Here is a 19,560-nt window from a genome sequence, read left to right on the forward strand (position 1 = left end):
GGGGGAGGGGGAAGCGACTGGGAATGGTGGGAATGTAAACAACATCACATGACCAAACGCAGTCAATTAGCGAAGCTTTTACATCTGTGTCAGAATAATCGCTCGCTTCATCTATTCGAGGTTGATGAATAAGAACGGCAGCTTGATTCGGAACAGAAGATAGATCAATCTGCGGATTATTCCGCAGCCAAGCCCTGATTGTGAATAAGGCTGTAAGTCATCTGAAACATATGCAGGAGAAAAATGACAAAGAAACTATTCTAAGAACCAATAGAAACTGCTAGTAATTGTATCACAATCTATTTAGTATGGTTTTTGCTGAAACTTTGTTTTTACCAATAACATTTGAGATTATTTTATTTAACATCAAACAATAAATAGAAACATTGTTTATATTGTTGCATTATTCCTTTTTCAATTTCCTTAGTTTTACTGCAATGTAACCTTTACTAGTCTAATAAGAAAAGTCCTAGCAATTCAGACTGAGCGCTCATTAGCATTTCATTTTAATATTGCCCTTGTAATATTAGCAAACATAAAACACAAGATAGCTATTGTGCGGCTCTGAGAAGTTGAGCTCCGACTCTGACAACGTTTACCTCTGTTTTGGAAAATAGGGAAGGGTAATTGGCGCTACGTTGAGTTAAGAAACTTTCTTAGTAGTTTTTCAAAAATATTCCAACTAAAATCCGAGCCAATAACACTTCTATTTCTCACTCAACTCTCCTAAAACAGGTAAACATAGTCAAGGTCACAGCTCAACTAACCAGAGCTGCACAATAATCCCATAGACCATGGCCCTCACTTAATTCTTATAGGGCAACAAAGGGCACTACAAGGCAACCCTAATTCCATTACTTTGCCATTGATTGGTGGATGTAGGGGTTCCCTGTGGCGCCTCTTGAGGACAAAATAGGTGACGTCCAATCAAAAATAAACAAACTTTGAAACATTAACATTGATTGGTGGATGCATGAGCTGCATCTAAACCTTGACTGGTGGATGCATGAGCTGCATTGATTAAACACAGAAAAGTCAAAAATTGTCAAGGCTTGTAAGCGGAAGCGGAATTTAGTGGGGTCATACATAGACAAAATATTATACCACTACCTCACTTCTTTCCCTTCTTTCTAATGAGGGTGTCAGGATTTGATCCTATGGAAATTATAGTAATCTTACAAATATGTAACAAAATAGCTCAAGTACAAACAAAATTTGCACAATAATTCCGCACTTTTTATTTGTACTAAAGTATATGTCTGACATATGAATGTCTGACAAATGAATATGTATATGTCTGACAAATTAAACTGAACATGTTCTAAAAAATCTTAATAAGACAAGAAGCATCTCATGTCTGAAGCGCGACAAAAAATACATTGAATCTTTACTCAAAATTGATGATGCTCAAGAAACAGTTTAGTTGAAACTGACAGTTTAGTTGAATGACTGCTAGTTAATTCACCATGTATCCAATAATCTCATAGTAACATGATTAATAAGCACATTTTTTCGAAAAACCACAGAGTAAGCGACTACAGGGTGGCGACAGGAACTGTGAAAAAAAGTTCCCTGACTTTTCCCTGATTGAGTTCACCAAATTTCCCTGATTTACGTTACCAATGATAATGGTTTTCTTTCTTTGCTCTACTTGAAATCTATTGTATGTTTGTATAAAATGCAATATTTTAAAGGTTTTAAGTTGTGTAAAGTTGTAGAACTAAAGATATATTTTTAAAAAATGCTACTTTTTTAATAAAATTGTTCAAAAAAACATAAAGTCAATTTTTTTGGGAAAAAACAAAACATACATAAAAGTATATTAAATTTTTCTACATGGAAAGATTACAGAAAATTAAAAAAAAAAAAAACTTGACTTCCAGAAACCACTTTAGCATAAGAATTTTAAGAAACTATTAAAATTACTTTTAAAAATATGTGTATTTATGATAGAACTAAAGAGTAATTGAAATTATTTTGAACTAAGTTTTTAAACCATAAAATAATTGTTGCAAGAATAACAAGTTATAGTGAAAGAATAGAAGTAATGCAGTTATTCTTATATAACTAATTGACATATTTATGCAAAACAGATGAAACCATTTGACATCCATTCATAAGGAGCTTTTCTCTAATCAAGAACATAGGTTTAAATGAATGAATACAGCATTTTAACAATAAAAGAATTAAGATATTTACTTAAGTACATAAGTTAACTCTATTTCAAATGATTTCAGTACGTAATGAAAAAAAATCTTAAGATTGCTTTTGTAACAAACAACTTTGAAATGCAAGGGAAAAAAAAGCAATTAGTAAATTTCAAAATATATAAAAGAAGAATACAACTTGGTTATAAAATTAAAGAATCACTTAAGTCTGAAGAAAAGAAAACCTTCATAATCTGCGGTGACAACAAATAGTATAACGGCAAAAAACAAAGTTTTTTTATTGAAAGTTCAATTTTAGCAATTAAATTAAAAACGCGAAGAAGTAATAACTTTTAAGCGTTTATAGTATTAATTCAAAAACTAAAGATTTCTTCTTGAAATCGTGATTACAGTATGCTAATTACATCGAGACAGGGGAATAAAGGGAAAGGAGCTAAGGCATTAATGAATGCTTCCTCTTTGCCTGTATGGTTGTTTATTTTACGTAGCATTGAAAGCGTAAAAGGAAATTTCAAGCTAGGTAAAATAAACAACCTAACAGACACAGAAGCAATCTGAGGAAGTTCATCGTGTGGTTAATAAGTAAGATTCAATACTTCGACATTGAGGAAAAAAGATGCACAAATATGCAGCAATGTATAATCGCACCTCATTCATTTAATTTTTTTAATTTTTGAACAGATAATTGGCGAGAAATGCGTAGGGAATTAGAGTACTTAATTTGGTAAAGGAAAAAAAAAATTTTTTTCTTCATAAAATCAATTTTCCCTGATTTTTTGTTATTTTTTCAAAATTCCCTGACTTTTCCCTGATTGATAAAGTTCCCTGACTTTTCCCTGATCTCCCTGATCTGTCGCCACCCTGGACTATTCTTAGTGTCAAAGTCTTCCAAAGAGAGCTCAAAGTGCAATAACAATGGGAAAATACAGTTGAGCTTTACAAAACCTAAAGTCTAATACTATAATCTTAAGAGTATATGTTAAAAGTTTTGTTACAAGTTGGTTGAAAACCTTTGCTACTACACTTGCAGAAAGAGCAACAGGTTTCTTCACGTGCTCTACAAGTTCAGGAGGAGTTGGCACATTTGAAGCAATTACATACTGCAATAAAATCAGTTGTAAATGTCTGGCGCAACTAAAAAATAATTTTAAGAGGGCACACTTAAATTTTTTCCCTGTCTGATAGGGGGTCGGGGGGCTCTCCCCTGGAGAAATTTTTGAAATTGTAATACTAAGAACACAGGTTTAGAGTGCCTCTGGTGATGTAACGGGGACGGGGAGGAATATTTCGTGAGGACTTCTGAGGAAATTTTTAGAAACTGAAGTCTTAAAAACATTATTATAGGCGATATATGTTGACGTTAGGGTAAGGGACTTGGCTGCATTTCCAATACGATTTTTTTTTGAAAACTAGAGAGAAATCGATCACCCCTCTCCCAATTTTTCGAAATTGAAGCTCTAAAACGTTGTTACGTACAAACTTTGATGATGTTATAGATGGGGGTGCTCTGAGGCTCTCCCCAAAAAACATTTTGAAATAAAAGTCCTAAAAGACAACGTTTTTAAGTAGTATTTAGTGATACTTGGAGGAGGGGTTTAAAGCACTCCCCCTTATTATTTTTTTGCAATTGTAGTTTTTTCATTTTTAGATTTTACACGGGAGCATTAGCTCACTCAATTTTAAGGGGACTGCATTCTAACGCCTCAATCAGTTGTCGTTTTAAAAAATCCAATTTCTGATGATTTGGGTGGTATTGAGAAAGGAGGTTCAAGGGCCTTATTCGAAATTTTTCTGAAATTGAAGTATTAGAAACGTGATTGTAGACCACATTTGGTTACGTTTGAGGCTCGGCAGTTTTTCAAAACTGTACTTCCTAAAAAAAGCAGTCTTAAACAATTTTCAATGTTGTTAGAAGGCGAGGTCCTGTGGAATTTTGAGAAATAGAAGCCCTGGAAACGAGATTTGAGACGCTTTTGAATAGTTTTGGTTAGAGGAGGGGGCTTCCAAAGCGTTGCATTTTGAAGACTTTAGATTTTCTCCCAACATTCTATATTTTTTCCTATTAAGATTACTGCATTTATCCAAGGCACGTTCGTTTCTTCTCTTTAACAATATGGAATTTATAGAAAAATTGATATACTCGGCCCTCTGGCGAGGGGCAGGTCCTGTGCTTCTCCCCTCCCCCTGGTTGCACAACTGTCGCATGTATCTAAGCCAGCAGCACCAATTGTCAGTACAATGTCATTGAACGTTTGTGTTAAAATAATACAGTTGGCTCTGTGTTTAACGACGCTCTATTTAACGATTTTCTTCATTTAAAGACTGCCTTTCACGGTCCCGGAAGCTTCACTGTAATTTTAAAAGCATTCTATTTAAGGACGTTTTTTTTGTGATCCCTTAAAAGTCATTAAACAGAGAGTCAACTGTATCCCAATATATTATCCTTAGCATTTATGCTAGTAAAAAAGGATTTCTCAATGTCAATGTTCTTAGTCTGCTTCAGCTATAATCTAAGTTACATTTACAGAATGATCCTCTTTGTAATACCTAAACTAAGTATTCTTCTGCCAATTTAATGCTTTGTTCTGGGTGATAGTGGTCAGATGTTACACCAAAATCTCCAAATACTTGCATTTTATAGTTGTACAATAAAAACTACAAAACAAAGGTAGCAGTATTTTTTTTTCTTCTTCTTCTTTTAATTTGGGGACAAGACTTTTTCTCCTTTTTGCACCCATGACGGAGAGCCATATGTTTACTCGCTGGTGCCTGCTAATGCCTCTGGCAAAACTTACAGGCTCATCTCCAATCTTGCATAATACAGACAAAGGCTCGAACAGCGTTCACAGAAAATTTTCGGCTCAGCAGAAATTTTTTTCAAACTGGTAACGTCAAAAAAAAAAAAAACAAAATTAAGAGAATTTAAAAAAATGTTATTTCTGTTGAAGCCTTTTTCCAAAAGCCTTTTAAAGCACATGTGTGAAAAAAAAATGGTTTTGGTTGGTTTCAGTTGATGAAAAAAGCAAACTTTATGTTATTGTAAAAAAAATTAAATGCTTTAAAGTATTTTTTTTTTTTTGGCCTTTTTAATATTTGAATATAAATTTAATTCTTTATTCAAGGGTGAGTTAAGCAAAATAATCACTTGCAGAAAATTTTCCAGCTAGGATTTGTGTTCGCAGAAAGCTTTTCATTTTATCTAAGTCTGCTCACCTCTCCCCCCCCCCCCCTCCCCGTTATAAGAAAAGGGTGAGTTAGAATATTTGTAAAGGAAAAATTTTAGTTGTATGGTTTATCACAAGAAAAAGTTTCTTCTTTCATTTAATTGTAAAATGTGCTGCCCCCTGAAATAAACTGAAATTGGTGGTTGCACGGCGCCTACAACAGGAGCCAGTAGTTGATCAACGAGGAAACAATCAATGTTTAGTAAATTATTATTTAATATGCTATAAAAACTTAGAGAGGAAACTATTTAGGTGGCTAGTACACATGCTCCAGTTCAGTGTTTACTCACCCCACTCTTTATAACACCTAAAAATGCCTGTGTAAAGAACCAGTTACTGCTCGCCGCCTCGTTTTATCGACTTCTTTTGAAAAATATGCCACTATTTTTAAAAATAAATGACTCTGTTAATCAATTTCAGTCAGCCAAATACATGAGAATGCATAAAATTCCATCTATATGATTTTTACCCATGTGTTAAGTTTTTTTTAGTAAGTAACTCCTTAATTTTTTTAGTTTGATTAACTGTTGCATTGCTCTCTTTTTTTTTTCTTTCTAGTTTCATATTTCTTGTATTTTCAGAAATTTTTAAGAATAAGACTATTTTTCTTGCCAGAAGCTCCAGGGGGTGGACAAGGTCCACCAAGGGCGTAAACCTGGACTCCCAAAGTCCTTTGAGAATCCAGGTTTCGCAGACGCATTCGAAGACGCACAGGTTCGAGGGTGCAAGAAAAAAAAGCGGAGGTCCCGCATGTTCAAGCCGGAAAAAGGAAACAAATGCAGACAGGTTCAAGGGTGCAAAAAAAAAAAAAAAAAACCTGAGCTGCAAGGGGGCAGAGAAGGGGGGGGGGCACACCGGCCCGTGGTTTGGTTGGCCAGCTGGCTCCTGGAAGCACCACTCGAATTTGCTGTTCCCTGAAGTTGCCGCCCGGGGCATGAACCCCAGCTTGCCCCCCCCCCCCCACCGTACATCTGGCTCTGCATCGCAGGTGGCTAGTTTTAATTAATTTTTCAATGAAAATATCTCATAAACAACAATATTTTTCCTTTGTATGCTCTCAGTATATGTGGACCTCACAATAATAATAATAGCATTGTAATGTATTATGCAACCTAGGTCCTGTTTGCGTACCAGCCCAGTCCATTATTAAGACCAAAATGATTCACGATATGGTTCGCTATACCGAAATCAATGGTATCTTATGAGGGTATTTGTTTTAAGTTGGAAAAAGCAGCAAGTACTTTTTGTCTAAAACCAATGACATATTCTACCAACTTTCACAGCTAAGAGAAAGTGTAAAAAGCACAAATGAACATTAAAAATTCAATTAATGTTTCCACATGCTACTTTAACATGCATTATACACATACAAACCTTCCCCGATCTGCTCTGGTCAGATGGAGGGGCATTACGTAACTGTTGCAGTTGTAGAAAATTTGAGGGCTTCACAGAGATAGAAAGAACAACCATAAATTCAAAGCCATTTTCCACACATGCATAGAAAAGAGGTGTTAGAACATTAAACATGTATAATTAGTGCAAAAATAAATAAAAATAACAAAACTAGACCAAAAAACAAGACCATTGGTTTTTGCACAAAACTGTAGGAAGAAAGCAATCAGGAGAAAATATTATGGCATGCCAGGTATCACAAACACTTAGGAACAAGCAAAACATCAAGCAAGAGAACTAAGGACAAGGTTAGACTACAAATACACACACAAGCAATGGCAAGAATATCAAAGGTCAGACATCAACTGTTATGCACAAACATTAGACAGAAAAACATCTCACAATGACTCAAGGGGAAAAAGGAAAACATGAGGGTGGCTAGTTTTAATTAATTTTTCAATGAAAATATCTCATAAACAATATTTTCCCTTTGTATGCTCTCAGTATATGTGGACCTCACAATCACTACATTATCATATAGCTAACCATATCAGTTAGCTACATTATCATATAGCTAACAAAAAATTCCTGGTATGTACTATAACAAAAAATCAGCTATAATAAATGAATGCTCCAATGTGATATATCAACACCCCAGAGTGGTAAACTACATATACCATACATTTAAAACCAAAATCTGGCAACTATATAAAATTAAGAGAAAATAAAAACAGAATCAATAATAAATATTTTATTCAGGAATTTTTTCAAGTTAAAAATTTTGCAAAACTAATTCTAACCTAATAGTTGACCCATAGTAGTCTTTCAAACAGAAGCATCAATGCAAAAATTAAATTCTTATGCAGTCTCTCCACCACCTTTTTTTTCTTCAAGAAACAGTACTTATTGCTTAAGAAATAATTGAAAATGACTGATATTTTTGCTGGTAAAGTTATGATACATACTTTGATGAATGACATTTACACACAGAAACAATTTGATGCAGTAGTGTAACTGTATAACAACAACATCCAGGTGGAATCGTAATCGCACTTAGTAGATTTAGATTTCAAAAATTATCTATTTGTATACACAATAGATTATTTAGAAAGATTTTAAACTTTAAATAATTTTTGTACATTTGAGCAACATTGAATAATTCTATGAACACAGATAAATTAATAACTATAACAAATATTCATGGAATTTACACCTATTGTAGTTCAATGCAAATCTTGTTAAGTTTTCATAAACATTGCTGAAACAATTATGAAGGTTTCAACCTTATCGAACTTTTTAAGCATAAATGAAAAGTGATTAGCAATTTTGTTTCAGAATGTCTGAAACATCTATATCTTAAAATTAATTATGTACTACCACAAAACTACTAAATTAGATAAATAAAAAACAAATTTGTTACAACAGCAATTAAGTTCAAAAAAAAATTCAGAAAAAGCCAACACCATAGAAAAAGTTAGCCTACACAGGGAAACAAAAGGTGCACAAATTTTACATGCCTTGAAACAGAAAATTACATAACAGGAGACTATAAACACAAAAGTGATTTAAAAAGGAAAAAAAAAATAGATCAGCTGCTTATGCCCGTTTAAAATAGCAGCAGTAAATTATTAGAAATTTCATTTTTGACAATATGTTAGCTATAATAAAAATCTATACCAAAAAGTTGAATTTTGTCTTAACTAAAATTTTCATATTAAAATGCTTCATACTGTAATCTTAAAATCAGTAAAAAATTAAAACTTTTTTTGATGCAGGTAGTACACAAAAAACAAAAATTAAACAATTACCAGTTGTTTTCCTGTCCAATCGAATTCTGCATCATCTACATACTTTTTCTTATCAAAGAGATCTTGAAACAATTTTCTCAGATAATCATAGTCAGGTGTTTCAAAAAAATCAAGTCTTCTTACATAATGTAAGTAAGTAGACATTTCATCTATAAAATAGAAAGCATTTTTGAGTTAGTAAAGATGAAAGAATTATTAAAGGTATAATAAAAATTAAAGTTTTTAATTGTGACATTTATAATTTGTTCATTAACACTCTACAACTACAATTTATCTTTGTTTCTTTAATTTTTGAAAATATTAAGTAAGCTATTGACACTAAGTTTACAAATAGTCTGAAGTTGTTCTCAAATAACATATGGGTCATTCTCCAGAAAACGTAACTTTTGAAAGCAAATATTTTTCAATTTCGAAACCCTTCGTTTTCTAAATAACCATAAACAATGGCCCAACTAAGTTTCAATTATTTTAATCATAAATAAAAAAAATAAAAAATGCCTTGTTCACGGAAATATATAAAAAAAAAAGAGAAAAAACTTTTAATATTTAAAAATTGAGCCCGATTCAATATCAAGGTCGTAATTTTGTTAATTGTGCAAACAATCAGCTATTTTAATGATTAGTGGGAGTATAATATTAAGCTCTCTTAATTAAAGTATGGCTTAATTAGTAGTTTCAAATGTATATTAAAAAATAGTATTTAGTCAATTTCAGGATATACTGGCAATTTATAATTTTGGTAGAATGTCTATTATTGATGTATTTCCCCTCCATCAGTTATTTTCACCTCAGAAATAATGACATTGATGAGGTCTGTCACGGAGGCGAGGAACTTTCCATTAATATAGGCCTAATAGATACATTTTTCATGGAAATTTTTTTTTCTTTGTTGCTACAATCTGCACATGTTAAGCATATGAAAACATGTTTACTTCTTTTTTTACATTAATTTACATCCCTGAAATTCAAGTTCACGGGGGTGAGAGGTCAGAATAACCACACTGGGCAGTTCTCAAAAGGTGGGAACAAACACAGACCTCAACTTTGAAGCTTCAACACCAAATAACTTTCATTTTAATTAACTCAAAAATTTTTGAGTTAAACTATAATACTGTATAGAGACAAGAATTGACATAAATTATGGAAAAAATGCTCTTCAAATGCCCTTAAAAAAATATTTTCTTTGCTAAAAGGCACAATTTTGGACATACCAAAACGTTAACTGAGCAAATGTACCATTAAAAAAAAAATTTTTTTAATTATTTCCATACGTTTCAAAAAAAAATTAAAGGTATGAATCTTACACTGAATAACTTTTTGTTAATATTTTACACAGATAACAAAAATAAAGATAGATTATTTACTTTGTAAACGATTTTAAAAAAACGTAACTTTGAAATTTGATGTATGTCCAAAAGTTGCGATTTTTAAAATGCTATTATTTGAGAACTAAGTATATGATTTTTTCGTTTTAAAGGTATTTATCGATCCTCAGAATCAATTTTTAATTGTTTAAAAGTGTTTTCATAAGCTTTTATGCAGTATCTTAGAAGAAAAATGATTTTTCTTAAACATACATGTGAGATGTCCAAATGGCGTAACGATCTTGATGCTGATAATTCTGTCCGTTTATTCATAATTTTTTATGATCCACTGTCTTCTAACCTCAATAAAAAAGGTTATTATAATGTTATCTTCTTTAATCCATTGGTATTTTGCATAATTAATACGTTACACATTGAACAATGCATAAATTACAGTAGTAACATGGCTTTCTATGATCGAACGAAAGCCATTTTGCGCTAACATCGCCAAGCAAACTTCCGCTGGCGACATTGGCGACAACACCGTATACGATACGCTAAAGGTTACCAGAGGGGAATTCCAGTCTGACAAATGTAGTTTATCGTCAACTGTACCACTTTTGGCGACTTTATCACCTGCGCTAGCAATTCCCCCCCCCCCCCCGCTTTTATTAGTTTAGGGGGGGGGGGTTTATCCTTTCTTTTGGAAACATAATTGAACGATCTCCAAATAGAAATACGAATTTCTTTTTGCAATATTTTTTTTTAAGACATCGTTTTAATTCTTATGACAATAGAAAGAATATTCATTATTAAAACTGATGTCACTTTTTACATTCTTTCTTAAAGCACATTTTGTTTATTTTTCCTTTAAAAATGTATATGTCGTATTTATTTGTCTCCAGTTTTATTCCTTATTTGTCTCCATTTTTATTCCTTATTTGTCTCAATAAATCAAACTACGAGTCTGTATAGTTATTTCCATGAAGCTTTTTTTTAACCTTTCATCAACTTATTCAAAATCATTCCAAAACTTTATTATATGTAAAGAGCAGTATGTACAGCCATTCAAGTACTTCATTAATATCCTCTTTGCTATTAAATTGCAAAATTCAAAAAGTAGTAAATAAAATTTTTATTCGAAAAGTTAAAAATCATATTGACAATTGTCAAAAATGGTGAAACTTGCATTATGATGATGTCCAAAATCCGTTATCTACAGGGCAACAATGTCCAAAATACGTTACCTACAGGACAACAATGTCCAAAATCTGTTACCTACAGATTGCTGATTTAATTTGCTAATTAACAATTTTTACAAATACCTGCTGTCTTTTCATGTTCATATATTGTGTTCCAGGTATGCATACTATAGAATAAAAGCAAAATTGATGTCAAATTTGAAAATTTTTGAAATTGTTCAAAGTTAACTTTTTTGTTCCCACCTTTTGAGAACTGTCCCACTAAGTTTTTAAAGAAAAATCTATATATATCTTCTTGTTTTTCAACAAAAATCTCACAACTTCAACTATTGCTGAAAATAAACCCTGTATCATGGAAAATAAAATTTGATGTCATTACTGCCATGAGATAATGAGAAATGGCATTTTGTGTTTAGGTAACGGAGGTGAGAATTTATTGTGTGACACGACTCCTTGTACTTCTAAAACAAACTAAAACATAATATTAAAAAATTAAATATACTTAAACAATTAGTATTTGAGACACTTGTGAAAGGAATAATAAATAAGTATATACTTTTAATTAAACAAGTTATTAAGCAACATAAAACAGCCACACAAGGTGTGTGACATGCCACGCAGGTGAGAATTCACATGTCTAGAACCAAAAATATACTAAAATAAAATTAGTATTCAAAAATTTTTGGCAGGTTTAAATAGATATATTTTTGGTGAAATTAAAAATCATTGTAAATGAATTGTTCCTTAAAGCATTTACTGTAAAAGGCGTGTGACAGAAAAGTTACACTTTTTTGAAGAATGATCCATAAACGTTATTTTCACATTGTTCTTTAACTACAAATACTGTTGCACACTTTTGAGCATGAGCCTGTAATATTTTCAAGCAAAAGTATTAGAAAAATTAAATTGTCATGCCTAATTAGAATCATATTACAGCAAAAATTTCTAATTCTAGAAATTCTGGTACTTTTTAACTAGGTAGAAAAATATGCTGTTCTGGAACAGAGTTTCAATTGAAAATTTTAATTTCCTTCCAAAACAGACTAATTTTACTTGTTTAAATAAGAATCTATCATTAAAAAAAGCATTTTAAAAATATTAAAAACCACACAAATGTTACTTAAAACAAGCCAAAATTAGTGAATGGCAAAATAAGGGAAGCTATAATTAAGCATATAGAGATTATTAGGCTTTCAGTATTATTTTTTATTTTAATATCATTGATATAGTTAACAATAAATATGTTTTTTTTTTTTTGTTAGAAGTATTGTTAATGTGTACTTGTTTTACACAGTTAAATTGTACATGATTCAATCTTTTTTCGAGAAAGATTCCCTTTCTTTTCTTATGTTTCATTTAATCCCCTACCCTCCTCCAGGCTCAAGATTGGCATTTAATTTGTCTCATCTAATATTTATTTTAGCTTAGATCAATTTCAAACAAAATAATCTTAAAATCAACTAGTGTGATGTGGCCATCTTAAAACTTTCTTCTGCATCTATAATATGAATTCTTTCTAACACACAATCACTCATGTAATGGCTGCTACAAAATTCTGCTATTCACAAAAGCAGGAAGATATAATAATTAGGAAATTGGTGATCAAATTTTATTGGTGTTCAAATTTTGGCATCAGTGCCTAGAGTAGTACCAATGCCTTCTTCCCTTTGAATATGCAAAGAAAGAATAGAAAAAAATCTATTTGCATAGGGTAATCAAAATACTCATGCCAAAATGATCATGCCAATTTTTTCAATAATAAAAATAAATGAAAGAGTAAAAATCATTTTAAAAGCCTTGCTTAAACTAATTACAAACATTTTATTTGTTAACAAGTAGAAGATGGCAACAGACAAAATTTTTTAACTCATTGAGATTTTTCCCATTATTTGCCAACAATTACATGCATGAAAGGCTTCCTAAAGCGGATGAAAGAAAAACATTTTAAAGAGATATATCTTCCATTGTTGTATTAAGCTATTTTTACGGCAAAATCAGCCGTCCTCCTTGGAACAATCAGAGTCTATATGTTTCTGTGTCTGTATACTTTTATTCCAAATTTCATCTGAATTGTAGCATTACTTCTTGAGCCATAGTAGTTGCAATGAACTGAGGAGAACATTTGATTCCATTCCCCCTCCCCACCCCCAAGAACTATTGGAGTCAAAACCGAATCAGCTCTTGAACTCTCTAAACTTTACTTGTGGACCAATTTTTGCTTGATTCCATTTATTACTTCGAGATTTAACAAGTAACAAGAAAAACGTTTGATTGCACGCCCCCCCCCTGAAATATTGACATCAAAACTGAATCAGCATGTGTACTCTCTGATTTCTATCAATAGGCCAATTTTTGTCTGAGTCCATCTGTTACTTCCTGAGATACAGCAGTCATGTATAATGGAGAAAACATTCGATGGTTCCCGACCCCTCCTTCCCTCCTTAGAGGAACTGGTGCCGAAAACTAACGGGCACCAATTAAAATGGGGCACAGATATATACCAAATTAGGTTCAATTTTATGCAATAGTTTTTGCGCTAGAACAATCAAAAAAAAAAGAAAAAGAAAAAAAAACGGTCATACACACACAGACGGACAGACATTTTCCAAAAATGGTCAAAAAGGATTCAGCACACCTAAAACCGTGAAATTTTGTCAAAATTAGAAATTTGAAAATTTCACGAATTCAATGTTCTTTCTACATATTAGATATAGAAGGAAGTAAAGATTAAAGTTTCAAAGTTTTGGATCATATACTTAATCTCTTACACATGCTGATCTATAATTATGGGAGAGAAGAAGGGGGAAATCAGGCATAAAACAAGCTTACTTCAGTCAAGAGACCATGAAAAATACATACCAGGATAACCATCACATAAAATTTCAATAGGAGTTGCTCTTTTGGTGTCACCTATCTTTTGATATCTTTCTTTTAAAGTGTCAGCTTTAAGACCTTGCCAAGGTAAACTACCTCTAAGGAAATACATAAACATATGTCCTAAAGCTTCTAAATCATCTCTGCGACTTTGCTCTGCAAGATTCGATATGAAAAATTATGAAACTCAACATAAAAAAATGTATACATGTAAACAGAAGAATGTTAAGTTATTAACAAGAAATAGCTTTCAAGCATTGTATACATACTAATTATAATTCATCGATTTAACAGTCATTTAAATTAACGACATAAAATTAAAACAAATGGTTGGTTGGAAATATATAAACAGTGGCGTAACTGCGTACCGAAAGGCCCCGCAACGTGGGAGGGCCTGGAGTCAGAAGGGCCTGAAAATTTTTAAGCATTGTTTTCATTTAACTTGATTAAATTTATCTGAAAATCAAATTTAGTTTTAAAAGCTAATATTGGTTCTGGAGCTCTCTAGAACCCCAGAACCTATTGACTGAAGGCCCCCGATAACGTAATCAGGGGACCTAGGCAAAACACGTTTTTGGGGCTTTCATGTGGCCAAACATTACAACTTTTGCTATTTGCTAATACAGGCCTATTCAGTAAACAGGCCCTGAGGAGAGAAAAGGGGGCCCATGGCCCAACTTTCCTATGCAAAAACCAAACCTTGGCTAGGTGCGAGAAGTACCATATTGTCCTCCCTAGGCCGCCTGCCATGGAAAGAAGGAAAAATTCCCAAAGACAGTCAAGAGAAGTTTTTGGGTAGGACCTGGAGTGGGGGGGGGGGGGACTGAAAGGGTTTTTCAACTTTGTTTTCATTCACTTTTATTAAATTTTTCTGCAAATCAAGCTTAGTTTTAAATGCTTATATTTGTTCTGGGTCCTCTAGGGTTCCAGAACCTATTGGTATTGGACCCCCAATTAAGATATCAGAGTTCGTAGGATAAACACTACTTTGGGGCCTTCTTGTAGCCCCCAAATAGCAGAGTCTCTAGGCCACAGACAAGTTGACCTATTCAATAAACAGGCCCTGACATTAGATGGGGAATAGCCCCCAACTCCTGACCTCCCAATTTAAAGAAAAGAAATAGAATAGCTACTTTTAACTTTTTTGGGGGGCAAGTGCAAATACATTACCTCCTTAGTTTTCTTACATTTTTTTTTCCGAAATAAATAAGAGATAGGGGCTTAGCCAAGAAGGTGGGAAAGAAGGATTTCTAAAACTAAATAATTTCCTTCTACTTCACCGAAGACAGCTTATTGTGTTTTTAAACTTCAATTTCGGAAACGCTCTGGGAGAGAGTCCAAAAAACTTCCTTCTCTCTAATGTGTCCAAAAACTGCTTAAAATTACTTTTTTGGAACTTCGATTTCGAAAAATTCAAAGGCGAAGTTCCGAGCCTCATCTCTTCCCAAATTTATGATTTTGAAACTTTGATTTACAAAAAATGCCGGGAGAGCCCCGGAACCCCATCTCTTCTCGACAGGTCATCAAAGATGGCCTACAATTACGTTTGAGGAGTTCAATTCTGAAAAAATTCCAGGGGAGAGCCTCTGAACCCTCATTCCTTTTAAAATTACCAAAGGTCATGTAAAATTGGGTTTAGAGAACTTCAATATCAAAAAAATTTTCTGGAAGTCTCATATTTGAAGTTTTCTCTTACATAACATCCTAAAAATGCATTTGTGGACCACTTTTGATGAAGTTAGGAGAAGGAATGAGAGGATTTGAAACTTTGCCCTTAATTTTTCGCAATCGAAGCTCCAAAAAGGCAATTTAAGGACAGCTTACAATCTCATTTTTAAAACTTCAGTTTCGAAAAATCTACAAAGAAGATCCCCAAAACTTGCCCTCTTTTAATATCACCTAAATTTGCCTTAAATTGCCTTTTTCGAACTTCAATTTTGAAAATCCTGGATCAGAGCCCCCAATTCAATCCCACATTGTAACATTATCAAAGGTTACCTACAATTGTGTTTTTAAGAGTTACTTTTCGAAAAAATTCCGAGAGAGAGCCTCCCAATCCCCTCCCCCTTCATTAACATAACAAAGACTGTCTGAAATTACGTTTTTGAAACTTTAATATCGAGAGATTTTTGGAAGAGTCCCTGACTCTTCCCCCCATCCCCCAAAGGTGACTGACAATCACGTGTGCAAAACGAAAACTCCGGGGGAGAGTTCTGAACCTCATCCTTTCACTAAAGTTATAAAAGGTGACCTATTGCATTTTTAGATGTTCAATTTCGAAAATTTTCCAGAGATAACCCCTGAAACCTGAACTTCATTGTTTTAACATCATCAAAGGTCTTCTGAAATTGCGGTTTTTGAACTTCCAATTTGTGGAAGAGAGTCACTGACCCCTTTCCATTACGTTACAAAAAATGGCTTGCAATCATGTTTTCAATTTTGAAAAATTTGCGGCGAATTGAACCTTTATTCGTTCACATATAGTCTAAAATTTCATTTTTAAACTAGAATTCCTAAACTAAAAGTTTAATCCTTGCCTTCTTTCTCTCTCTCTATTCATATGTATGTATTATACATGTGTGTGTAGGGGGTGGTGAAAAAAAGTTGTGGGGCTGACAAAAATCGAAAAATTGTAATACAAGTATACATTAATACAATGTTTAATAGGGGCCCAAAATTAAATTTGGAGGGGGGGGGATGTGAAGTTACGCTACTGTATATAAAGCATACTTTTCTAGCATAAAAAACTTAGTTTAAAGCTGCAAATTCAATAACATTTAATACACTAATTCAAACATAAAAAGTCTTAAATTTTCATTTTCAATGACAACAAACTGGTCACATTCCAGAGCTTCAAGAAGAACGCTTGACAATAACACTTTTTGAGTTGTTTTTTGATAAAAAGTGAGTGGGGTATTACGCACATAAAAATAATAACTGGAACATAGTCCTTTCTTTACCAAAGATTCAATTTGGATTGCAAGATTTCAGATACTTTTCAAAGACTTTCAAGTATCTTTTAGTAAATTTTTTGGAGGACCAATTTATGAAATATTACACACATGCAAAAAAGATAGCAGAAATATCTCAGGGTTAGTACTCAATTTTAGAAATACAGTGAAGCACCGTTCATACGTTTTTGAAGGGAAAAAAGCGTACAAATGAAAAAAAAAACGTATAATAGGTATAGAATAATGTGTATAAGATTCTGCAGGGACCAATTTAAAAAACGTATAATTGATAAAAACGTGTAAAAGAGAAACATATAAACGGTGCTTCACTGTAAAATAAAGGAGTTTTGAAGAAGTAAAATGAGATTTCGAAGGAGTACTAATGGGCTGTCTTTATATGATGTCGCACTTTTTTTCAATATATTTGATCCCTTTCCCCCTGGAATGAAAACAATAATCATAAAACTTGAAAAAATAGCCAAGCATAATATATAAGCAAGTTTTACCTCACTTATGAAATATCTAAGTCATCTAATAATATTTTCACCTTCAACTTTTATGATTTCTATGATAAATTTGTAAATTAAATCTTTATGAAAAAATAAATATACGAAATTACTACAGTGAAATTGCCCTTATGGGGAAGTTAAGTTGTCAACCGAAGTATTTTAAGTTACCGCCATAAAGGAAGGTTATGCAGTCTTGAACTAAAAAAGGAGTTTTGAAGGAGTTAAAACCAAAGTGAAAGAGTTTGAAGGGCCCTTTAAAAAAATTACCTGAATGAAGGAGTATTGGAGGAGTTTTGAAGGAGCGTACAAACCATGATAATGTTGCCAAAATCGGCATTTTTTTTTTAATGCCTACCATTTTTTGAAAGATAATGATATCCATCACACACACACACACAAAATCAAACGTCTGCAATCAATAAAAACACATCGCTCACTCCTTTTAACAACGTCGTATCTCAAAAATTAGCAATTTTGAGTTGTGTCAGTTTTTAAACTGCCATGAACGCATAGCATATCTCTGTAAGAGTGCCAGATCTATCATCAATATTATGCCACAAGAGAGCAGAAGTGCAGTTTTTGAATGGTCAAATATTTCAGGACTGTTCTATTCAAGAGAACCATATCTGAGTTGTGTTTCACCGTTGGCCAGAAAACATCTGTGTCATTTGTAAAAGAGTATTATTTACTGGGAAAACAGCATTGCACACAAAGAAAAATTTTCATTCTTAAATCTTTATTAAAAATCTATTTGTTTTTATGCGAGTATTTTAAGGAGAATGAAAAGTATCTTGTTATGGTTTATTTTGATTGGTGGATTGTAAATCTGTGATACTGATTGTATCATTTTAACTTATGACATAATTGCTAATAAAATTTCTGCTTTGGGCAAAGTGGTTTCAGCTCAATTGAATGACCCTACACCAAAAAAAGAAAAAAAAAACCCTATACCTAAAATGTGAAGTTTTACTTTGGAGCGTGTCATTGTCAGTGAAACAATCAAGTTCAAAAGTTGTAACTTAATCAGCATGTTTCTTTCTGTCACTAATCAGTACTTAACTTTTCTTTTTCAAGATCAATTGACTTCTATAGGCAAAATGTTGATATAGTTAGCAATAAATGTTGGAAAAGAGTCACAAAGAGAAGCTTTATATGTAAAATCCTCTGACTAAGGAGGTACAAATATTTTACTGTGCACAGTGCTAATAGCGAATGCTGTCCCAGGCGATGTTTACGAGCTGCCCCTCCACTTAATAACAATAGTTCTTTTTTAAAATCAACGATTATTTTTTAACATAATACTGCAATTAGAGCTGGGGGAAAAACCCTTTAAAGCTCTGAAACAAAAAAAAAGAACAAAAAATATCATTTTAAAAAACTATGGCTGTGACCAGTAATTTGTCAAAGTCGTAACTAACTCTAGGACCGCAAATTGTTCATCATTTAGAATTTGAGGTTAAGATCACATAATCTGGAATTGCAAAATTAGGGCTCGTTTTATGATCAGCATTTTGGGATAAAAATATCAAAGCAACATAAAAGTTTTTAATGCATTTTTATTGTGAGTTTCAGTATTGATTATGAAAAACTTTGCACTAGTACATCCTTAAAGCAGAAATTGGAGGAAGGGGGGGGGGGATAAGGAGAACATTGATATATCTCCCAATTTTTATGAAAAATCAAAATTGGTGGTTTAATTAAAACTGATTTCATTTACTTTTCTTTATTTGCATACAAAAAATGCAGAGTTGGGCAGTTGTACTTATTTACCATGAAAGAAAATTATACATGCTTTTTACAATGCATTTAGTTACATAAATTGTACATGTTGGTAATGAATACATTTCAGCAATAAGTGATTCAAAGTTCCAAAATTATTCAACAGTAAGTCATCAAAAAATATAAAATTCCTTTTTAAAGCTTAATTCTTTATGAATAATAGTATTTATTTTGCAATGCTAAAAAATTGAATTTTATACTGTTCCAAATCTTAGTATCTAGCTACATGCCTGTATCGTCATTTGGTTTCTTAACCAAGTTTTAGTTTACATTTTAAAAAAGAAAAGCAAAGAAAAGTGTAAGGAGAAGATAGTAGGAGGGTAAAATTCAAGGCCCTCCCCTCGTTAAA

General features: G+C 32.5%; 1 protein-coding gene across 1 annotated transcript in view; it reads right to left on the reverse strand.

Moving 5' to 3' along the window:
• The window catches only part of LOC129230758 (casein kinase I-like), a gene marked incomplete at its 5' end in the record, with an annotated part of 59,087 nt that overhangs the window by 21,204 nt on the left and 18,323 nt on the right, over nucleotides 1-19,560 (reverse strand). Inside the window, 2 exon segments of the mRNA XM_054865194.1 lie at nucleotides 8,593-8,741; nucleotides 13,958-14,128. Coding sequence (XP_054721169.1) covers nucleotides 8,593-8,741; nucleotides 13,958-14,128 — 320 coding nt within the window.

Source organism: Uloborus diversus, chromosome 1, assembly GCF_026930045.1.
Source record: "Uloborus diversus isolate 005 chromosome 1, Udiv.v.3.1, whole genome shotgun sequence".
Classification (NCBI taxonomy): Eukaryota; Metazoa; Arthropoda; class Arachnida; order Araneae; family Uloboridae; genus Uloborus; species Uloborus diversus.